Source organism: Lipotes vexillifer, unplaced genomic scaffold (assembly GCF_000442215.2).
Source record: "Lipotes vexillifer unplaced genomic scaffold, Lipotes_vexillifer_v1.1 scaffold752, whole genome shotgun sequence".
Lineage (NCBI taxonomy): Eukaryota > Metazoa > Chordata > Mammalia > Artiodactyla > Lipotidae > Lipotes > Lipotes vexillifer.
In genome coordinates, this window is record NW_006774007.1 from 138,021 (window position 1) to 159,660 (window position 21,640).

Genomic DNA, 21,640 nt, shown 5'->3' on the forward strand with positions numbered 1-21,640 from the left:
CGCTCTTCCTGGACATGTGGGTACAGCATGCCTCTTATCATCCACCATTGCAGAGAGTGGGAAGAGTGCTGGAATCCTTACTCTTCCCATCATGAGCAGAAATTCCAGAAAAACAATAGGCAAAGTGAGAGGTAAGCCTGGAGAAGCAGGGTGACCCTTTACAAATAAGCAGATTAAGTTAGGATTATAATTAGTTTCAAATTGAGCTTTTGAGAATGGTAAAGAATTAAATTAATAAGTTGTTATAGAATATTAACAAATACAATAACAATAAAGACATATCTAATTTTCTGGAAGCTTTAATTTGCGTTTTGACTTGATTTCTTTCTATTTGATCGATTGTTAAAGCTGTTTTGAGTGGTTTTTAAGTGTAATTGAGCTCATCATAGCCTTTTTAATTGTCTTTATTTCCCTTCCCCCTTTTTTTCATATGAAAGTTGACTATATAATTATTAAGCCGTTACCAGGATACAGTTGTGACATGAAATCTTCATTTTCCAAGTATTGGAAGCCAAGAATACCATTGGATGTTGGACATCGAGGTGCAGGAAATTCTACAACAACTGCTCAGTAGGTTGAGTATTTGAGTAGTACTAGCATGTGATAGCTCATGCTTGATAAGGTTAAATAGGTTTGACCAACTAAAAGGTCAAACGATCCTTTTAATTATTACCCTGGGATTTAAATGTAATTTGGTAATTGGGGTTTCCAATTCAAATTAATTAGAGACTAACTCTCTTGTAAGATTCTGATCAGTCTTTTTAGTATTCTGCTGAATTGATGAGAAAGACATTAAAACTAGAAAGCCAGGAGGGGAGAGCTTGATACAGTCAGCCTGATGACATCAGTGTGTCTGTGTTGTGGTCCTGACTTTCAGCATGTTGTTCTCTCAGGGTCTTAGTTTCCTTACCTGTTCTCAGTACAGTTTCCATTCTTTCACCCTGTTGGTGTGTCTGCCTTTTTCCACCCTTCCCTGGTCTGCCAGTATCAAGTCACCTGAGGCTTCAATGCAGGGAGCAAGTTTCTCCACTACTTCATGCCCATTGCAAAGGATTGTTTTCCTTAACTGGTCACCTCACTTGGGGAGGTATGGGGTGGTATAGGATATGTCTGTATTCAGCTTGTAAATACCTAAAATTGTTAGAGCTTGATTTATGGAATGAATGCACACACCAACCAAGTCATGGTCACAGTCTTATTTTGGGGATGGCAAAATTAGCCTCAAAATAGAGAATAAGTACTATGTCCATTGTTGAAAATATAGTTGACTTCTTTACTAAATTTATTTTTTCTGTAGTAATGATAACTATATTTCTATATATTTCTTTTCTTTCAGGCTTGCTAAAGTTCAAGAAAATACTATTGCTTCTTTAAGAAATGCTGCTAGTCATGTAAGTGAATCTCTCTTTCTTTAAACAACTTTGGACTGGTGGTCCAAAGGTAGAAAAGTAGAGAAATGTAGGTCTGGAGAGCCTCCTTCAGTCTGCATTAATAGGTTAAAAGGGAGAATATTTATGCTTTTTCTGAATATATTTCTAAGTGAAGGTAAAGTATTTCTAGGCGTTTTTATTTAGATTCATGGTGAAGATTGGAGTTAATGGAATCCTAAGCATCCTCTTAATTAATTAATTTGAAGTATAGTTGATGTATATTATATAAATTACAGCTATACAATATAGTAATTCACAATTTTTAAAGATTATTCTCCATTTATAGTTATTATAAAATATTTGCTGTATTCCCCGTGTTGTACAGTATATCCTTGTAGCTTATTTTAAACCTAATTGTTTGTACCACTTAACCCCCTACCCCTTTATTGCCCCTCCTCCCACCTTCCCTCTCCCCACTGGTAACCACTAATTTGTTCTCTATATCTGTGAGTCTGTTTCTTTTTTTGTTATATTCGCTAGTTGTTATGTTCTTTAGATTCCACCTAAGTGATGTCATACAGTATTTGTCTTTCTGTGACTTATTTCACTTAGCATAATACCCTCCAAGTCCATCCATGTTATTACAAATGGCAAAATGTCACCCTTTTTCTATGGTTGAGCAGTATTCCATTTTGTGTGTGTGTGTGTGTACATACACACACACACACCTTCTTTATCCATTCACTTAGGTTGTTCCCATATCTTGGCAGTTGTAACTAATGTGCTGTGAACATTGGAGTGCATATGCCTTTTCGAATTAGTGTTTTTGTTTTCTTTGTATACTCTGGAGTGGAATTGCTGGATCATATAGTAGTTCTCTTTTTAATTTTTTGAAAAACATACTGTTTGCCACAGTGGCTACACCAGTTTACATTCCCATCAGTATAGGAGGGCTCCCTTTTCTTTACATCCTTTCCAACATTTGTATTTGTGTTCTTTTTGATGATAGCCATTCTGACAGTTGTGAGGTGACAACTCACTGTAGTTTTGATTTGCATTTCCCTAATGATTAGCGATGCTGAGCATCTTTTTTTTTAAAAAAATATTTATTTATTTGGTTGAACCAGGTCTTAGTTGCAGTAGGCAGGCTCCTTAGTTGTGTCATGCGAACTCTTAGTTGTGGCATGCATATGGGATCTAGTTCTCTGACCAGGGATCGAACCTGGGCCCCCTGCATTGGGAGCGCGGAGTCTTATCCACTGCGTCACCAGGGAAGTCCCTGAGCATCTTTTCATGTGCCTGTTGGCCATCTACATTTCCTCTTTGGAAAAATGTCAGTTCATTTCTTCTGCCAGTTTTTTACTTGGGTGGTTTGTTCTTTTGATGTTGAATTGCATAAGCTTTTTATATACGTTGGCTATTAACTCCTTATGAGTCATAATCACGTGCAAGTATTTTCTCCCATTCAGTAGGTTGTCTTTTCGTTTCATCGATGGTTTGCTTTGCTGTGCAAAAGCTTTTAAGTTTAATTCTGTCCCATTTGTTTGTTTTTTAAGCATCCTTTTTTTTTTGAGATAACATTTTAAGTGTTTGAGGCATGAAAAATATTCCCCATTAAGCACTGCATTTCATCAATTGAATTACTATGCTCATTTAGATACTCACTTTGGAAATAATGTTTACAGAAGGATTTGATAGTGATTTTTTTTTTTTTTGTGGTACGCGGGCCTCTCACTGTTGCGGCCTTTCCCTCTGCGGAGCACAGGCTCTGGACACGCAGGCTCAGTGGCCATGGCTTACGGGCCCAGCCACTCTGCGGCATCTGGGATCTTCCTGGACCGGGGCACAAACCCGTGTCGCCTGCATCGGCAGGCGGACCCTCAACCACCGCACCACCAGGGAAGCCCTGATAGTGATTTTATGTAACACTTTTTGAAGTCTGTCAGTTTGCATCCTGTATACCAACTTGATTATGTTGAATTTCTTAACTCCTTTTATATAATTATTCAGAGATAGTCCTTTTTTTTTTTTCAGATTTTAGTTTTTTCAGCACCTGAAACATTTTTAATCAAGAACCTGCGTTATTTCCCCCCACATTCCACTGTACCTCAAGTTAAGCCTCATGTTCTCAAGTTAAACTAAGGGAAAAATGGAGGAACATCTCATTTTATTTTGGTTTTTTTCCAGTGTCCTCCACATGCCTTAAACTCAGCCTTTTTTAAAATAGTTCACCAAATAAATTTGATTTGTCATATGTTTAACTTTATCACTTATATGAGCAAACATCTGTTCTAAGACATACATTTTTCATATTTTAATATCTCTAAAATAGGGATAGTTTTACAGCTGTTTTAGCTTGTCATGGTTTGATTGGCATTTTTTTTTCTCCCTCTTAGTGGTATATAAAATAATGATGCATTTTGTATTTCATGACATATTAGATTGACTATCCTAATTATTTTGATGTTTAAAAATGTTAATAGTGGATAGTTCAGTCTTTGTATTGAAAGGATATTAAATCTGTGAGTATGTTGTGCTGTAGGTCATTATTTGGAACCAGTTTTAGTTCATTGTAGCTAAGTAATCTAAACGTGGTTTTATTAGCTGTCAACACATGAAGATCCCTGATAAAGAACTTTTAGGGTCTCTGCTTTATTGTTTTGTTTTGTTTTGTTTGTGGTACGCAGGCCTCTCACTGTTGTGGCCTCTCCTGTTGCGGAGCACAGGCTCCGGACGTGCAGGCCCAGCGGCCATGGCTCACGGGCCTAGCCACTCCGCGGCATGTGGGATCTTCCCGGACCGGGGCACGAACCCATGTCCCCTGCATTGGCAGGCAGACTCTCAACCACTGTGCCACCAGGGAAGCCCTAGGGTCTCTGCTTTTTGAGAGAGGATTTCATTAAGCCCTTTTCTTCTGTTGAAACCCTTTGTACTTTTATGGATCTTATGTTAGTTATGAAAATCTGGTTTGATTTTAATGTTAAAGACATCTTGGAAGAGATTTTGGTTATTATTGTCTTATTTCTTAAAGTTTGCTCACACATGAATTTTTTCTTTTTTTTTTAATTTTTGGCTGCACTGCACGGCATGCGGGATTAGTTCCCTGACCAGGGATCGAACCCGCACCCCTGCAATGGAAGCGCGGAGTCTTAACCACTGGATTGCCAGGGAAGTCCCTTACACGTGAATTTTGAGATCAAGTTTTACCTCAGTAAATTTATCTTTCTAAAAGATGGTGATCATGTAAAATTAAACTTTTAAACTGGAAAGCTATAATTTCTTTTAATCATTGTAACTATTTAGGGGACATAGGGTTTGTTCTCTTTGGTAAAAATGATTTGTGTCTTTGTCTTGTTGACAATAGAAGGAGCTAAGCTTATTTCCTGCTTCAGAAGTCATTGAGGAAGTAGGCTCCTTTGGTTCTAGTCTCTGATCCATATGTACTGAAAAGTTGAGCATCTTCCTTGACCTAAAGCTAGGGTAAGGGATGGAAACGTGTCCATCCATTCTTATACAGCACTTGTCTGGGCCATAGACACATTACAGAATCCTCAAACCTTGTATTCTTTGATCCCAGCTGGCTTTCTTTTAGTGAATGCACAAATTTGTATGTCAGTTTATGTTCTCAGCCTTTATTTGGATTAATTCATATGTCATGATGGATCTGACTTAAGTCTAATTTGTGTCCACCTTTCTTCTGTTCTGTTTGCTTCTATTAGGAAATTTGGCATATGCATCATTCTTGTTGCCCATTTCTGCTTTCTCTTTCTTTTCAGCAGAAGTTACAGTTTCCTCTTTAATCTGATTATTGAGGTTTTATTAAGAAAGGTTGTAAAGTGTACTGCTCAAGTGCACCAAGGAGCAGAGCTAAGAGACTGAAGCTTATTCTTGTTCCCACCTCACCGTTGAGGTTCCCCTGTCCATCTGAGGTGTGTAGGGGCAATGAGGTGCGAGGTAGCCATGCTCCAGGCGCCATTTCTGCTAATAGCAGTAGCAGAGGTGACACTGGTGGAGGCTGTCCACTCCACAGAAGGGCCCCAGGGTGTGTTCGAGTAGGATCAGAACCCATATTTTTACCAGGAAAAAATTGCTGTGCTATTGCAAAAAAGAAATTATAATTGTTTTAAAAGAAGAAATTACCTTTTAGGAAAAGCTTGAAGTATAGCATTAAATAATTCATGAAGAAGTTTTGTGTGTACAAGTCTGTAATTTTATGGTGAACAATAAATTTCTCATGTTCTTACAGTTTTAGATGTATCGTGGGCCAGATAATATTTTTCAAATACTTGTTTCTTTTATTTCTGTCAGGGTGCAGCCTTTGTAGAATTTGATGTACATCTTTCAAAAGATTTTGTGCCTGTAGTGTATCATGATCTGACCTGTTGTTTGACTATGAAAAAGGTATGTAGAAATTCCTTTATTTTAAACTCTTACAGTTAGACAATAGGTTTTAAAACTAGGAAGTTTTGTATACACATGCTATGCCATTTTACATAAGGGACATGAGCATCTGTAGATTTTGGTATCTGTGAGGAGTCCTGGAACCAATCCCCTGCAGATACTGATGGATGACTATATATTTAATTATTTATTTAATAGAGTTGGTTAGTTCATTTTCTTAGGGAATTACTGCCAATTCTTTCCTCTCTCAAGCTCCTTCCTACAACATCAAGAGAGAGGGAGGAGTCAGGAATTAATTTTCTAGAGTATTTTCTCTGTATGGCTGAATTTTCTTTTTTTAATGTTATTTAACGAAAAGGATATTACATGTGGTTTCTGTATCATTCTGCCACTGTCCCTCTGTTGAGGTAGGAAAGGAAGCTATCAGAGTGTTTGTTTTCAGGCTCCTTTCTCTTTTTGCTTCAAGCTTTTTCTCAAGTTAATAAGCTTATATGATTTGACTAGTGGGAAGAGCCACAGTGAAAAATAAAATTGGAGAAGTGCTTCAGAGCCAGATACTGGAGAGCCTTAGGGGTTTAGACTTAGGAGCTAGGGACTTCTTTTGAAAGACTTTTGAACCAAGTAGGGACATGTTTAGAGGTAAACTTTCAGATGAATATTTTGATACCTGATGTAAGGACAACTTAAGAGGACAGAGACTAGAGACAGTGGGAGTGGAAATGTGGGCCAAACCTTAAGACAAGCCAGAACTGGAGTAGAGATGGTGAGAATGGAAAAGAGGGCATGATAGAGGAGAAAGTCCAGAAGGAGATTTGAAAAAGCATATAATTTCTTTAAAATTATAATTACTGTTGTATGGAAATAACTGTAATAATTATATAGCATCTGGACTTCAGTATACAAGTTAACCAAGTGATTTCTCAGGGACTTAAACTAGGAGGGTCCTTTAAAACCCTTTTCTTTGGCATTTTCTTTAAAACTGTGTTGGGTATCATTTTCCGTTGTGTTGATCTAAAGTTAAGGCTAGGAAAACTTGACAGCTGCATGTGGAAGAATGAATTAGAACATTCTCTAACACCATATATAAGAATAAATTCAAATTGGATTAAAGACCTAAATGTAAGACCAGATACTATAAAACTCTTAGAGGAAAACATAGGCAGAATGTTTGACATAAATTGCAGCAATATTTTTTTGGATCTGTATCCTAGAGTAATGGAAATAAAAACAAAAATAAACGGGACCTAATTAAACTTTAAAGCTCTTGCACAGCAAAGGAAACCATAAACAAAACAAAAAGACAACCTACTGACTGGGAGAAAATATTTGCAAATGATGCTACTGACAAGGGATTAATTTCCAAAATATACAAAGAGCTCATACAACTTAATATCAAAAAAACAAACATCCCGATCAAAAAGTGGGCAGAACTAAATAGACATTTCTCCAAAGAAGACATACAGATGGCCAGCAGGCACATGAAAAGATGCTCAGTATCTCTAATTGTTAGAGAAATGGAAATCAAAACTGCAATGAGGTTATCACCTTGCACCAATCAGAATGGCCATCATCAAAAAGTCTTAAAATAATAAATGCTGGAGAGGGTATGGAGAAAAGGGAACCTTCCAACACTGTTGGTGGGAAGTAAATTGGTGCAGCCAGTATGGAGGTTCCTCAAAAAACTAAAAAATTGATTTACTATATGATCCTGCAATCCCAATCCTGGGATTTCTGGAGAAAACTATAATTCAAAAAAATACATGCACCCCAGTGTTCATTGCAGCACTCTTCACAATAGCCAAGACATGGCTAAATGTCCATTGACAGATGCATGGATACAGATGAATGTGTAAAGATATGCACACATACAATGGAATACTACTCAGCCATAAAAAAGAATAAAATAATGCCATTTATAGTGACATGAATGGACCTAGAGATTATCATACTAATTGAAGTAAGTTAGAAAAATAAAGACAAATACCATATGATATCACTTACATGTATAATCTAAAATATGACACAAATGAACTTATTTATAAAACAGAAACAGACTTAGAAAACAAAGTTATGGTTTCCAAAGGGGAAAAGGGGTGGTTGAGGTATAAATCAAGAGTTTGGAATTAGCAGATACAAACTACTATATATAAAATAGATAAACAACAAGATCCTATTGTACAGCATAGGGAACAGTATTCAATATCTTATAACCTGTAATGGAAAACAATCTGAAAAAGAATAGATATATAATTACTTATATATGTATACACACATATATAAAAGTATAACTGAATTACTTTTCTGTACACCTGAAAGTAACACAATATTGTAAATTAAGTATACTTCAAGATAAATAAAGTTTGATTTGCTAACATGTACCAGACACTGCATGGTGTAGTATGCAAGGCACCTATGACAAGGCACCTAGCTCTGCCTGCTAGTGGATTCTAAACAGTCGTATCAGTTTGGATTATTATCAGTTATAGAAAAGGACCCTTCCCTTTCTGTGAAAGGGTATTAGGAGAAGGAAGGAAGGTGATGCACCTATTTGTTTAAATTTTATTTATTTATTTGTTTAAATTTATTTAATTTTGGGGGGCTACACTGCGTGGCTTGTGGGATCTTAGTTCCCCAGCCAGGGATTCAGCCTGGGCCCTTGGCAGTGGAGAGCACTGAGTCCTAACCACTGGACCTCTTGGGAATTTCCAAGATGCACCTATTTAGATGACAGAAGTAGAATTACTTAATAGAATTGGGGCAGGTTGTTTTTGCTGTGGGGAAATGTTAATGCAAAGCGAAATGAGAAGGAATGGAGTGGTGAAGGAACTCACTAACCAAGGTTGAGATTAATGACTCTAGCTGTAATTTCTAAAAATCCATGAGGGCTAATTGAAGAGTATAACTGATCCCCAGTTTTCACCAGAATTTGTCCTGCTCTTAAGTTGAACCTGGTTCAGTTAATTGCGGAATGAAAGCAGTAAATTATATATATATATATATATATTTTTTTTTTTTTGGTACGCGGCCCTCTCACTGTTGTGGCCTCTCCCGTTGCGGAGCACAGGCTCCGGACGCGCAGGCTCAGCGGCCATGGCTCATGGGCCCAGCCGCTCCGTGGCATGTGGGATCTTCCCAGACTGGGGCACGAACCCGTGTCCCCTGCATTGGCAGGCGGACTCTCAACCACTGTGCCACCAGGGAAGCCCAATTATATGTTTTTTAGTATTAATTTTTAAGTTGGTATTTTCCTTAAAAAACCAATTTATGTTCATTTATAAAATTATTCAGAAGATTATGAAATGAAAAGTAAATCTTCCTTTACTTTTTCTCCTTGGTGGTACTCCCTTCTCTTAATAGTTTCTTGCGTGTCCTTCCAGAAGAAATTTATACATATATAGCCTCATACTATATACATGAATGAATATAAATGTAACGGATTTTAATATATTTGTTGGATTGATGATTTATTGGTGGTACATTAACTCATTTTCTTAAGATAGAAGTGCCTAAACAGTGTGACATTAGATATGATATTAAAATCTAATAAAACAGACTTGCTCCTTGGGAAAGCATTTATAGTAGATTAGGGTTCCTATTAAATATTACTACTTACAGCTAACCAGACGATTTTTTCATGACAGTTGATTTCTATGGCTATTTTTAAGCAAACTTCAGTTTAAAAGGTTTAGAAACTTACTGATAGAAACTAATCCTTAGTTAGATCCTGCATGCCTGTTGATTTCCTAGTCCTGTAGCATGGATATATGTCAGATAAAATGTATACAGCATGACAGGAAATAGGGGAAATGACTGACTTGTGGCTTGGTTCTCAGTGTGTCTTTAGTGCTACAGCTTCTTCCCAGCTGTTTTCTTCCAGGCACTCCCACCTACATTAAAAACAAAAGCCAGAATTTAAGAGCTGGGAGGTGGTGTTCGGTAGCAAGGGCTCCCCTGCATGGGCTCACTGTGGCCACCAAGCTGTTATTCTCATCAGTAAATTGAGATATTAGGCCAGTTTAGAGTAAACATTCAGTAATAACATGGGGCCCAATTTTCTCTCTCTTTTAGAAATTTGATGCTGATCCAGTTGAATTATTTGAAATCCCAGTAAAAGAATTAACCTTTGACCAACTCCAGTTGTTAAAGGTAGTAATAATAATGTAAAATGTAAATTATCTTTTAGTTTTAGGACTATTTGTACTTGTTTGTATATAGTAATGTTTTCTTTGTGCATGGGGATGACTAGATATATACAGCATGTATTGAGTCTGTGCTTTGGTTTTCTGTTCTGTTAGGAAGAATGGGTTCATGCTCATCCGTCTTTAACAGTTTCTATGGACCCCATTTTTTTTTTGCTTTTTTGAAGGAGATGGGCTATAAGTCCTTATAGGCCATAGGGGCTAGCCATAATCTTAGGTTGTCTCTGGTCTGCTTTAGCTCTTTTTTATTTTATACTTAGCCTTCTATGCTATTGTTGATTTTTATAACTATGCTACTATCTAAGATCCTCCTGTATTTTACTATGGAATTTATATGATCCCTCTTCTTATTCTCATTAGATACCTAAGTTATTGGTTGATTGAGTATAAACAGTTTCCTAACCTAATAATTTTTATATTCTCCCCTACTTGGGTATTTGATCATGATCTTATGCATATGTATGTAAATATAAAGTATGTACAGTGGTAAGTGCTTATTCTTATTAAACTGATGATTCTACATTTTATAATTTCTCCTAACTTGCTAGCTTTTCAAGTTATAGTTCTATTAACCATATCTTCATAACCTAAGGTCTTTTTTTTCTGATTACATTTTGTGTGTGTGTGTGCGTGTGTCTTCTAGCTCACTCATGTGACTGCACTAAAATCTAAAGAACTGAAAGGTATGTACCAATGTGAAAACACTGTTTTCATTTCATAATTAGCATCATGAATTTCCTTATCCATTTTAACTTACTCTTGGTGACCTTAATATAATACTGGGTTATATAAATGTAATTTTATAGACATGAAGGCTTTATATGTATTAATTGTCAAATGCATACATGTCATGTATAGTAAGCATGATTTTTCACTTTTATGAATTTTCTTAGCTTGATCAAAAATTCTTTATAATTTTGTACCTATCCATTCTTTTTTTTTAATTAATTAATTTGAGTCTTAGTTGCAGCTGGTGGGCTCCTTAGTTGCAGCTCGCCGGCTCCTAAGTTGTGGCAGGTGGGCTCCTTAGTTGTGGCATGCAGGCTCCTTAGTGTGGCATGCGAACTCTTAGTTGCAGCATGCATGTGGGATCTAGTTCCCTGACCAGGGATCGAACCCGGGCCCCCTGCTTTGGGAGCATGGAGTCTTAGCCAGTGTGCCACCAGGGAGGTCCCTCTTTCCAGACATTCTTAAGCATTACAAAGTACAGAACGTATCAAGTATAGAATCTGGCTCCAGAGCCAGGAGTTTGAAACCGGCTCTAGCATTTACCAACTGTGATCTCGGTTACTTTATTTAACCACTCTGTGCCTCAGTTTCCTCAAAGCTTGTCCTACCCACAAAATCCCTTTGTAATTCTACTTTACTTTCTACTTCCACAGAATTTAATAGTCTGTGACATTCATTTTAGCCTTTGTGTGTCCTTTTTTTAACCCTTTATTTTTCTGTATGTCCTGTCTCTTCTGCCAGGATGTAAACCTCTCAAGGGTGGGGGAAATGTTTTTATATTCCCTGAAACATTTACAGTACTCTGGTTATAGAAGGTACTTATTAGATGTTAATCTGCATTTAGGATAACAGGATAGTTGGAATGCCTTTATGAAGAAATTAGTGAGGTGCCAAAGACTCCAAAGATTATTCTCAGAGCATAAATATGACTTTACAAGCTTGTAAATAGTTCATAACTATTAATAGTAAAATCAATTTTACCTTTAATTTATTTGACTGGAAAATTTTACATGATTTAGTTTTTGAATTTGTAATGCACTAGGGTTGGTTATTTTTGTTGTCATTTTTGTTTTGCTTTTTGTTTGTTCCTGGGTGATTTTTTTTTAATCTTGATATAAAAATTTTTCTCTTTTGGAAAAATATTATTGTGTGCCTTGAGACATAATCAATTTTGGATTAAATGGTAATGATACCTATAGATTCTCTTAATTTCTAACTTGATATCTCAAGTAGAAGTATTAGCAAGATTACACAGCCCTTAATTTCACGGAGAAATAACAAATCACTGCTTGTGACTCCTTTCTTAAAATTGTATTACAGTCTTTATAAGAAAATAATCACTGTTGAGGTCATAAACTGTGATGTTCCTACTAAATGTTGTAAACCAGTCTTCATAAAGGATGCTTATTTTGAAAATGGGGGTTTTAATGGTTAAAATTAATAAATACAGGAGTCTTCAAAAATACTATATATGAAAGGATCTCATAACTACATCTTTTTTTTTGCCTTCAGAATTTAGGAAAAGGTCTTAGTGATAAAATGGCATTTATCTACTGAGTTTTTGTAATTTAAATTTTCAGAATCTGTGGTTGAGGAGGAAAATTCCTTTTCTGAAAATCAGCCATTTCCTTCTCTTAAGATGGTAAGTTCCTTAGGAAAACTAGGGCAGGCTATCATTATTCTGTTATATCTGAATAATTTATTTTGGTCTTTTAAATGGGCACTAAACAGGCTGTGTAAAAGACAACATTAATGTAAACTTATGTTTGATGCTTTTTAGAGAAGATACATTCTTGTGAAGTGTGCCTATGGTGCCTTTTTTTTTTTTTTTTTTGAGAAACTTATTTGCTCAAATGAATAAAATTCCTACCTCATTGGGTTAATTTGGTAAGAATAGGAAATTCACATATTTCTGTATATAAGCAGGAAGGAAAGGGCACAGAAAAGGGGTTGGGGAGTGTGATGATGGGAGAGGCATTTTTACAATATGTAAGGCTGGCCCTTAGCTTTTAGAGAGAAATTCCCCAACCAAAGAAAATAAGTACCCTGGTTACTTGAAATACAGATTTCAAGTATTCATTCTGAAAATGTGTAACAAAAACTGGCATGAACATTTAAAAACTGGTTCCAATTCATAGAGGAATTCCTTTGACAGCGTCAGGCAAGCCTGCGCGAATACCAGATACCTCCTTTGTCCATTCTGAGTCTCCTTTTCTTGCTGGCTCCATTTCCTAATTTTTTCTCTTCTCCACTGTCTTTTTCTGGTGATGTGTCAGGTACAATAGACTTCTTAGGCAAAAATACGTAATTTCAGTTTATCGTGATTATTCACCCTCCAAAAAGGATGCTACAAGAGAGCCCCTAAAATAGACATTGTCTTAGTGCATTTAGAGCATGATTTGTATAAATTTTCAGATATTTATGAAGCCCAGCTAAGTCATTCCTTCTAGTCTAAAATTCTGAAATAGTTTGGTTCTTAGAAATTCCATGATTTCTAGACTTGTGATTTCATAGAACAGAAAAACAGGCTTTTAAAAAATTGTTTATCAAAGGTTTGACAACTTTCGTTTAGCCAAATAAACACACATTTATTCATTCACTTTGCCATCACTATAATTTAGTCAGAAAGTTTAAATCCAAAGAAAGGCCAAACGCAATCTTAGTGTAAAGGGGAATCCTCCTGCAAATTTGATGTATACCAATCTCAACACTAATATACACTACTGTCTTTATTTTTCTGATTTTGCATTAGTCCAGTAAAATTGTGGAAGGTATGTTAACTAAATAAGGCTAAACATATCGGAGAACAAAGTCAAAAAGCCCCACAGGAGATTGAGTACAACCTGTTTTAGGTACTATACTTTTCATGCAGCAGGGGCTAGATCCCAGGTCACCAGAGTCCCAGGCTGTGTTCTTACTGTTAGCATTCTTTTATTTGCTATTATAAAATTAAATACCATATATATTATACATGTTAAGTGATTTCTACACTTTGAAATACTGACTAAACAAACCAGCTGATTGTAAGTTAATAACCAAGCTTCATTTTTTTTTTTTTTTTTGCGGTACGCGGGCCTCTGACTGTTGTGGCCTCTCCCGTTGCGGAGCACAGGCTCCGGACGCGCAGGCCCAGTGGCCATGGCTCACGGGCCCAGCCGCTCCGCGGCATGTGGGATCTTCCTGGACCGGGGCATGATCCCTTGTCCCCTGCATCGGCAGGCGGACTCTCAACCACTGTGCCACCAGGGAAGCCCCAAGCTTCATAATTTAGATTGGATTTTCTACTTATGCTGCCCAAGTGGTATTATTGCAAAGTGTGTAGATAATTTAGTTTTTACTTTTTAATAAATTTATTTTATTTATTTTTGGCTGCATTGGGTCTTTGTTGCTGTGCGTGGGCTTTCTCTAGTTCCGGCGAGCGGGGTCTACTCTTCATTGCGATGCGTGGGCTTCTCATTGCAGTGGCTTCTCTTGTTGCAGACCACAGGCTCTAGGCGCGTGGGCTTCAGTTGTGGCTCACGGGCTCTAGAGCACAGGCTCAGTAGTTGTGGCTCACAGGCTTAGTTGCTCCATGGCATGTGAGATCTTCCCAGACCAGGACTCGAACCCGTGTCCCCAGCATTGGCAGGCAGATTCTTAACCACTGTGCCACCAGGGAAGTCCAAAGTGTCTAGATAATTTAGATATATTGACACTATATTATTTGTTAATTTATATAAATATAGACTTATTTATTTATGAGCCTCTTTAATTTGGAGTTAACATCTTTCCAGGAGGTTATCACTGTGGTGGTAAGCATCACCACCTTTACAGCAAGCTAGAAATCATGGTTTTTCATATAACCATATCTTAGTAAAGTAGACTGACATACCTGAATGCAATTCAGAAAACATGACAAATGTCTTTAAATTCATGAGGCTGCCTATCTTATTACTGCTCACTTTAGCTGTTCAGTAGTGATGGTGAAAAGGATTTTAGGTAAGGATCATCTTTGCAGTTAGTAGTGATTGATTATCACAGATCTGCTAAAGACTACTGCCTTTGCTACTTAATTTCTTTTGACTTTCTTATTCAACTTAATCATCAACCAGGTTGTCAGTTTGAGTATAAGAAAAGATAGTGGTTTTTGCTGAAGGCATAAAACACTTTATCTTTACTAGTGATACGTTTTCTTATAGTTTGCTTTTTGTAATTAATCCGTTTTTCTTTTTTCCTTCTTATTCTGCCATTCATCTCACCAAAAATGAAACAAAATTTACCACCAACAAACACAACTCTAGGTTTTAGAGTCTTTGCCAGAAGATGTAGGGTTTAACATAGAAATAAAATGGATCTGCCAACAAAGGGTAAGTCATTTTCCATGTGGCACATTCTTCGTTCCTCCCTCCCCCGTTTCTTTAAATGCATTCATTCCTGTCTCTTTGTTTTAATGGAATAAATGAAACTGAAATCGTGGCTTCTTCCAGCAAGCACAGTGCTTGTTGGAACTTTGAAGTAAAGCATATCTTACACTTACACTAATGTTTAAGTTCTTAAAAGTAGTGATGAATGTATTATAGTAGAAATTCTAATTTACATGTGTCTCATGTGCACATTAATATGGATGGTTTCTGGGCACACTTATAAAGTGAACAGTGAGAACTCTGGCCAGTCAGAACTTTATAACTCTGATTAGTTTTTGTTTTTTTTTTTTAACCCCCTGTCTCAATATATACCTTAAATAAGTGCCTAAGCAGTTTTCTGTTAAGTGGCAGTAGCTAGTAATAATTAATCAGGAAAAGAAATTTCTGCAGACATGTTTTAAATCACTCTGAAATTTAGTCGTTCTTTTGTTCAATAATTATTGAAAAGCTGCTATGCGCCAGGCATTTTCTGAGTTCTGTGCTTACGTAGTGAAGAAAACAGACTATAAAGCCTTGCCTTCCTGAAACTTAACAGTCTTCTAGTCGAGGAAAACAACTTGGATGTATCAGATGGGGATATGTGTAAATGGATAAGGCTGCATGGTAAGAGGGCTGATTGGGGTGGGGGGACATTGGAAGTAGTTAATCCAGGCATCATAATTGGGCAATCCTGGTATTTGTTCTGGTCAGAATAATCTATAACTGCCCTTAAAGCGTGTCTTCTATGTAGCTATTTATGATAAGCCGGTCCTGGCTAACATATAACATGTACGTGCACAACCATGCTTTTTCTAGTAGGTGATTTTTAGTTTTCAGAACTTTTAGAATTATTGTAATGACTAATACTTAAAATTTTTAATATTTGAATATCAACAGGGCTCTTGGTATCTTAGCTATAATTAGAAAATTATTTTTATTATTTATTGAGGGCACTTGATATGCCTAAGACTCAAAGAATGAGATTTTTAACTGGTAATTCTTAATTACCAGGGTTTTTGGGGTAGTGAGTTAGCAAACGAAGTGGAGTCTTTTTGTCCACTTATAGTTTATGAAGATTGCATAAAAATATTTTAAAGTCATGGTAGATTTCAAATTTCCAGAGTTTTTATTTTGTTAACCTTATTAAAGCAAAAGTCTTTTCATGTTATAATTGCTTTGTATATAAGTGTCTCTATACCTAATTATGATAATAATTCACACAGGCCTTTGCTTTCTCATCTGTAAAATAAGAGTTGGACTAAATGTTCTCGAGAATTTTTCCTAGCACTGTGATTCTAAGGTATTTAATGACTTTTGTTTTCCTATTCTTCCATATAGGATGGAATATGGGATGGTAACTTATCAACATATTTTGACATGAATCTGTTTTTGGATATAATTTTAAAAACTGTCTTAGAAAATTCTGGGAAGAGGAGAATAGTATTTTCTTCCTTTGATGCAGATATTTGCACAATGTGAGTAATTCAGTTTTTTTCTCCTATATGCTTAGACTGTAGCTAGGACTAAGGGCCCAGAGATTGTAGTTGGAGGTGGGGAAGTTCCCAGACTTCACCCTTGATTTGTCTTCTCAGTCCCGTTGTATATATTCTCTACTGGGATGGCCTCCACACCCGCTGGGTTATAGCACCTCATGCCTTGTTTTTCATTTTACAGATGTATAATATCCTCCTTACCAAATTGTAAGCTCTCAAGGGATTTCTTTTTGCCCATTTCTGAGAATATTTTAACTCTTGTATAGAATAATTTAAATGTTTCTTTTTTTGACAAAAGGCAATACACATTAATGGTGGTTATATCTCAGTAATGATTATGCTTTTAAAATTTTGTTTCTTTATATTTTTAGTATTTTCTAAAATTTCATAACAATATGTTATGGTTATCTCCCCAATGAAAAGTATTTTTTAAACTTTTTTAGGGTTCGGCAAAAGCAGAACAAATATCCCATATTATTTTTGACTCAGGGGAAATCTGATATTTACCCTGAACTCATGGACCTCAGATCTCGGACAACCCCCATTGCAATGAGCTTTGCACAGTTTGAAAATCTACTGGTAAGCTGTGGTTGAATATTTTAATATTTGTTTTTAAAAAATGTTTTAGAGCACTAGTAAATAAAGTTATATATTAATTTAAGATCTACTTGGTTAGTTTTGACCTATGTATAATGAGCAGGTAGCTCTACTTAAAATGAGGATATTAAATCTCAGACTGAAAAGCAGTTAAATGATCACCACCAACAAAGATTTTCTTGCAGACCTAGGTTAAGTAAGTTTTGTAGTTTAGTTTTCTGAGTGGCTTTTATGAATCATCTAAAACGGTTTGATCGTATAAATTGTAAGAAAAAATTCTAACATTTTCTTTCCCTGTCCATTCTGCTTTGCAGCATTCTGCTTTGCAGCAGGTTCTTATTAATTATCTATTTTATACATATAATAAGTTTCTCTTTCATGAGTAACTTATCTTTCTTCTTTTAGGGGATAAATGCACATACTGAAGACCTTCTCAGAAACCCATCCTATATTCAAGAGGCAAAAGCTAAGGGACTGGTCATATTCTGCTGGGGTGATGATACCAATGATCCTGAAAACAGAAAGAAATTAAAGGAATTTGGAGTTAATGGTCTAATTTATGATAGGTATTTGTTTTTCATGAAAAATTTTCATGGATTGTTAGAAAAAAAGTAGTAGAATTATCTTAACATTTGTCAGTGGAATTTTTCAAATTTTGAAGCTATACCACAGTCACTTGGGAAGCTTGTTTATAAATTCAGATGACTGGGCCCTAACCCAGATGTATTGAGTCATCTTGTGGGTGAAGGTGGCCACCCTAGACCTCTTTTCTGTCTACACCAACTTTCTTGGTGATATCATCCAGTTCTGTGCCTTTTCCTACCTTTGTATATCCCCAACTCAAGCCTTTCCCCTGACCTCTAAACTTTTATCTCCATCTATCAATGCCTATTCTTCCTGTAGACTTCCTGATTTCAATATAAATGACAACTTCTTTCCAGTTTCTGAGGCCAAATCCCTGGAGTCTTTCATGATTCTGTTCTTTATCTCATACCCAAATCCAGTCAGACAAAATCAGAATCGTGTTGATTCTGTCTTCGAAATATATCCTGAATCCTTTACTGTTGTCACTCTCCACTAAGCCACATAGTTTCTCAGGCGGATTATGAAAGTAACCTGCTCACTGGGACTGCGTCCACCCATGCACCCTGCTGTCCATTATGGGGGCGGGCAGGACTGAAACCTGAAGTCAGATCATGTTACTGCTTAACCTTCCCCCACCATTCTGTGTCTCCTAGTGTAAAATCCCACATCCTTACAAGGCCCTACATGAGGTGATCCCCACCCCCGCCCCCAGTTGGCCTCCTGCTGTTTCTCTTCTGATAAAGATGTCAGGAAAAACTAAAATGTCACCTTCTTAGTAGGGCCTTCCCCAAATATCCTAATTCAAATCAAAACCTCTACTCACAGTGCACTTCCTGACTTTTCTCCATACATTTACCACCACCTGATATATCCATATACATACTATATTTTACTTATTTTCTCCCCAACCTCCTTTCCCATCCCACCCTCAACACACCCCACAAGCAGAAGCTCCATGAGGGCAAGACTTTGCCTGTTTTGTTCACTGCTGTATCACCAGAGGTTAGATGTAGAAGCTCAAATATTTGTTGAACTAATCTTTTCTTTTTAAATAAACTCCCTGGGTGTTTAGGATGTAAGTCTGAGATCTCAGAGAGATGAAAAGGTTGCTCAGTGTAAAGAAATTTTGGGTTAGAGGGAATGTCATTTGTTCTGCTGAGGGGATTAGTGGGCTTGCTAATACCTGAGCAGCATCATACAAAGAGTAAGTGATGAAATTGTTACCAGGCCTGCTTTAAAAAATACTCGTTGGATTTAGTTTATATTACTGTTTGTTCTATAAAGTTATATCACTTTCTTAATAAAGCTTTTCCCCACCCCAACTTTTTTGCCTGAATTAGTCTGGTTTTAAAACTGCCACCTGGATAATGCCTGCCTTTTAAAGTGTTTGGTTAATACTGCTTTAAGTGGCATGATTCATAGCTCTTTTTAATAGACATTTCCAACTTATTAAAGGAAAATTAAAATTTTTAAATTACAATTTGATGGAAGTGCTTTATTTAGAAAATTTTGGGAGAATATTTCTTTCTTTGAGGAGGAGGAAGGGATGATTGCAAATATTTTCAGGCAAGAAAAGTATATTGTGAGATTATACCAGGTATGGCGGTTGTCGGGTATACAAATTTTAGTTAGATCCATCACTAAAGGGCCTTACTTGGTTGTAGCCAAACACTGACCTTGCAGGGAGAACAGGAAAATACTATGTGATACAAAAGGCCCTAAAGAAAGTGAGTTCTTCCTGGCTCAGGGTCAACAAGAATAATTTTAAAGAGGAAGGATTGAGATGGATTTGGGCAGGGGTGGGGTGGGGTGGGAGGGTTAAATCAGCTTTGACAGGATTTGCATTTTAGGCAGAGGTGCAAGCAGGCACCAGGGCAGGACTGTGTTGAGGGTGTGGAGGATGTTGAGGAGGCAGCCCAGCACTGGCCTCCTGTTCAGACCTGATGAGAGGAGAGGTGGACTGTGTTAGAGTCAAGTCAGTCTTTATTATCCTTGGAAGTTTTTTCCATTTTAGTCAAAGAACTACATATGTATATATAATCAGCCACACTTATATGTGTGTTGTGTGTATGTGTATATACTTCAAATAGTTCTACAAGACTAACAGTAAAAACCAACAGTCCTGGGAATTCCCTGGCGGTCTGTGGTTAGGACTCTGTGCTTTCACTGCTGAGGGCCCGGGTTCAGTCCCTGGTTGGGAAGCTAAGATCCCACAAGCCGTGAGGTGCAGCCAAAAAAAAATTTAAAAAAACAAACTTGCAGTCCCTTACACCTATCCCTTTCATTGTCTCTAGCTGAATTCCTGTGCCCTAATATTTTTTGGAACTATTTCTTGGTACTTAAGGTGCTTATTCTTTTATTTTTTCATTATCAAATTTAGACCTGTAGAAGGTTTGAATGATAGTGATTCAGAGCCTTTGTTTCATTTTACATGTGGGAGCATTGTGATGTGTTTTAGTTTATCAAAAACCAATTTGTTCTCTTTTACAAAGGCATTAACACAGATTTTACATTTAATCATGGTTTGTGATCTATTATAAGCTACTATGCTTGATTTGCTGATATTTGGAATTTCTGCATTTGTAGTAATGAGTAAGGTGGCCTTTAATTTACCTTTATCAAATGGTTGTTGTCTAATTTTGGCATGAGGGTAATACTTGCCTTGTAGAGTAAATTGAGTAATGTTTCCTCTTTCTATACTGTGTCTGCTCAAATTATTTTTAAAAATTCAGTAACAGACACTCACATTTAAAGAACATTATTATTAGATTTGAACTCCCCTGTGTTCTCTTTAATTCTATGCCCCTACCTCCTCCCTCAGATATAACTGATAAGCAAGCAATTACTCTCTTTTAAAAGTTTTTAAATTCTTATATCTATCGCTAAACAATATAACATTGAGTTTTTCATGGCTTTAAGCTTTATTTTTACTCTTTTCCTACTTGTTATATATATATATATATATATTTTTTTTTTTTTGTGGTACGCGGGCCTCTCACTGCTGTGGCCTCTCCCGTTGCAGAGCACAGGCTCCGGATGCGCAGGCTCAGCGGCCATGGCTCATGGGCCCAGCCGTTCCATGGCATGTGGGATCTTCCTGGACCGGGGCATGAACCCGTGTCCCCTGCATCGGCAGGCGGACTCTCAACCACTGCGCCACCAGGGAAGCCCCCTACTTGTTATATTCTTAAAATCAATCCATTTGTTAGTTTAGCTGTACTTTATTCATCTTCCTGGCTATATGATTCTACCACAATTTATTCTACTATTGGAGAACACTGAGGTGGTTGCCAGGTTTTTGTTTTTGTTTTGCGGTACGTGGCCCTCTGACTGTTGTGGCCTGTTGCGGAGCACAGGCTCCGGACGTGCAGGCTCAGCGGCCATGGCTCACAGGCCAAGCCACTCCGCGGCATGTGGGATCTTCCTGGACCGGGGCACGAACCCATGTCTCCTGCATCGGCAGGCAACCACTGCGCCACCAGGGAAGCCCTTTTTTTTTTTTTTTTCCAGGTTTTTGCTATTACAGTATTTGCTGTAAACATCGTTGACCAGCTCTCCTATGGTACATGTATAAGTTTCTTTAGGGCAGTGACTTAAACCTTTTGACCCCAAAACCAGTTAGAAATGCATTTCACATTGCAGCCCAGTGCACACATAGATATGTATATCTACAAGTGTGTACCTGAAACTAAATTAAAAAGATAATGCCCCTTGAATATTTTATTTATATGTGTGTGCTTTTTAAATGATTGTGCCACTGACTCACACCTATTTCAATGCTTTTCTTAACTTTCTGAACTGATTTTGTGACCCACTAGGTCTGTAGCTCAGCATGACAAGACATCCATCCGTCCGTGGGTCAGGCATTGGAAGTACAGCAGGAA

The 21,640-nt window shown here is 37.0% G+C and overlaps 1 protein-coding gene across 1 annotated transcript in view; it reads left to right on the top strand.

Annotated features, from left to right (window-relative positions):
* The window catches only part of GPCPD1 (glycerophosphocholine phosphodiesterase 1), a 54,445-nt gene that overhangs the window by 23,892 nt on the left and 8,913 nt on the right, over positions 1–21,640 (top strand). Inside the window, exons 9-19 of the mRNA XM_007448630.1 lie at positions 1–131; positions 438–570; positions 1,337–1,391; positions 5,679–5,771; positions 9,840–9,917; positions 10,614–10,653; positions 12,280–12,341; positions 14,980–15,045; positions 16,420–16,556; positions 17,018–17,153; positions 17,577–17,737. Coding sequence (XP_007448692.1) covers positions 1–131; positions 438–570; positions 1,337–1,391; positions 5,679–5,771; positions 9,840–9,917; positions 10,614–10,653; positions 12,280–12,341; positions 14,980–15,045; positions 16,420–16,556; positions 17,018–17,153; positions 17,577–17,737 — 1,092 coding nt within the window. The remainder of the gene's footprint in view (positions 132–437; positions 571–1,336; positions 1,392–5,678; positions 5,772–9,839; positions 9,918–10,613; positions 10,654–12,279; positions 12,342–14,979; positions 15,046–16,419; positions 16,557–17,017; positions 17,154–17,576; positions 17,738–21,640) is intronic.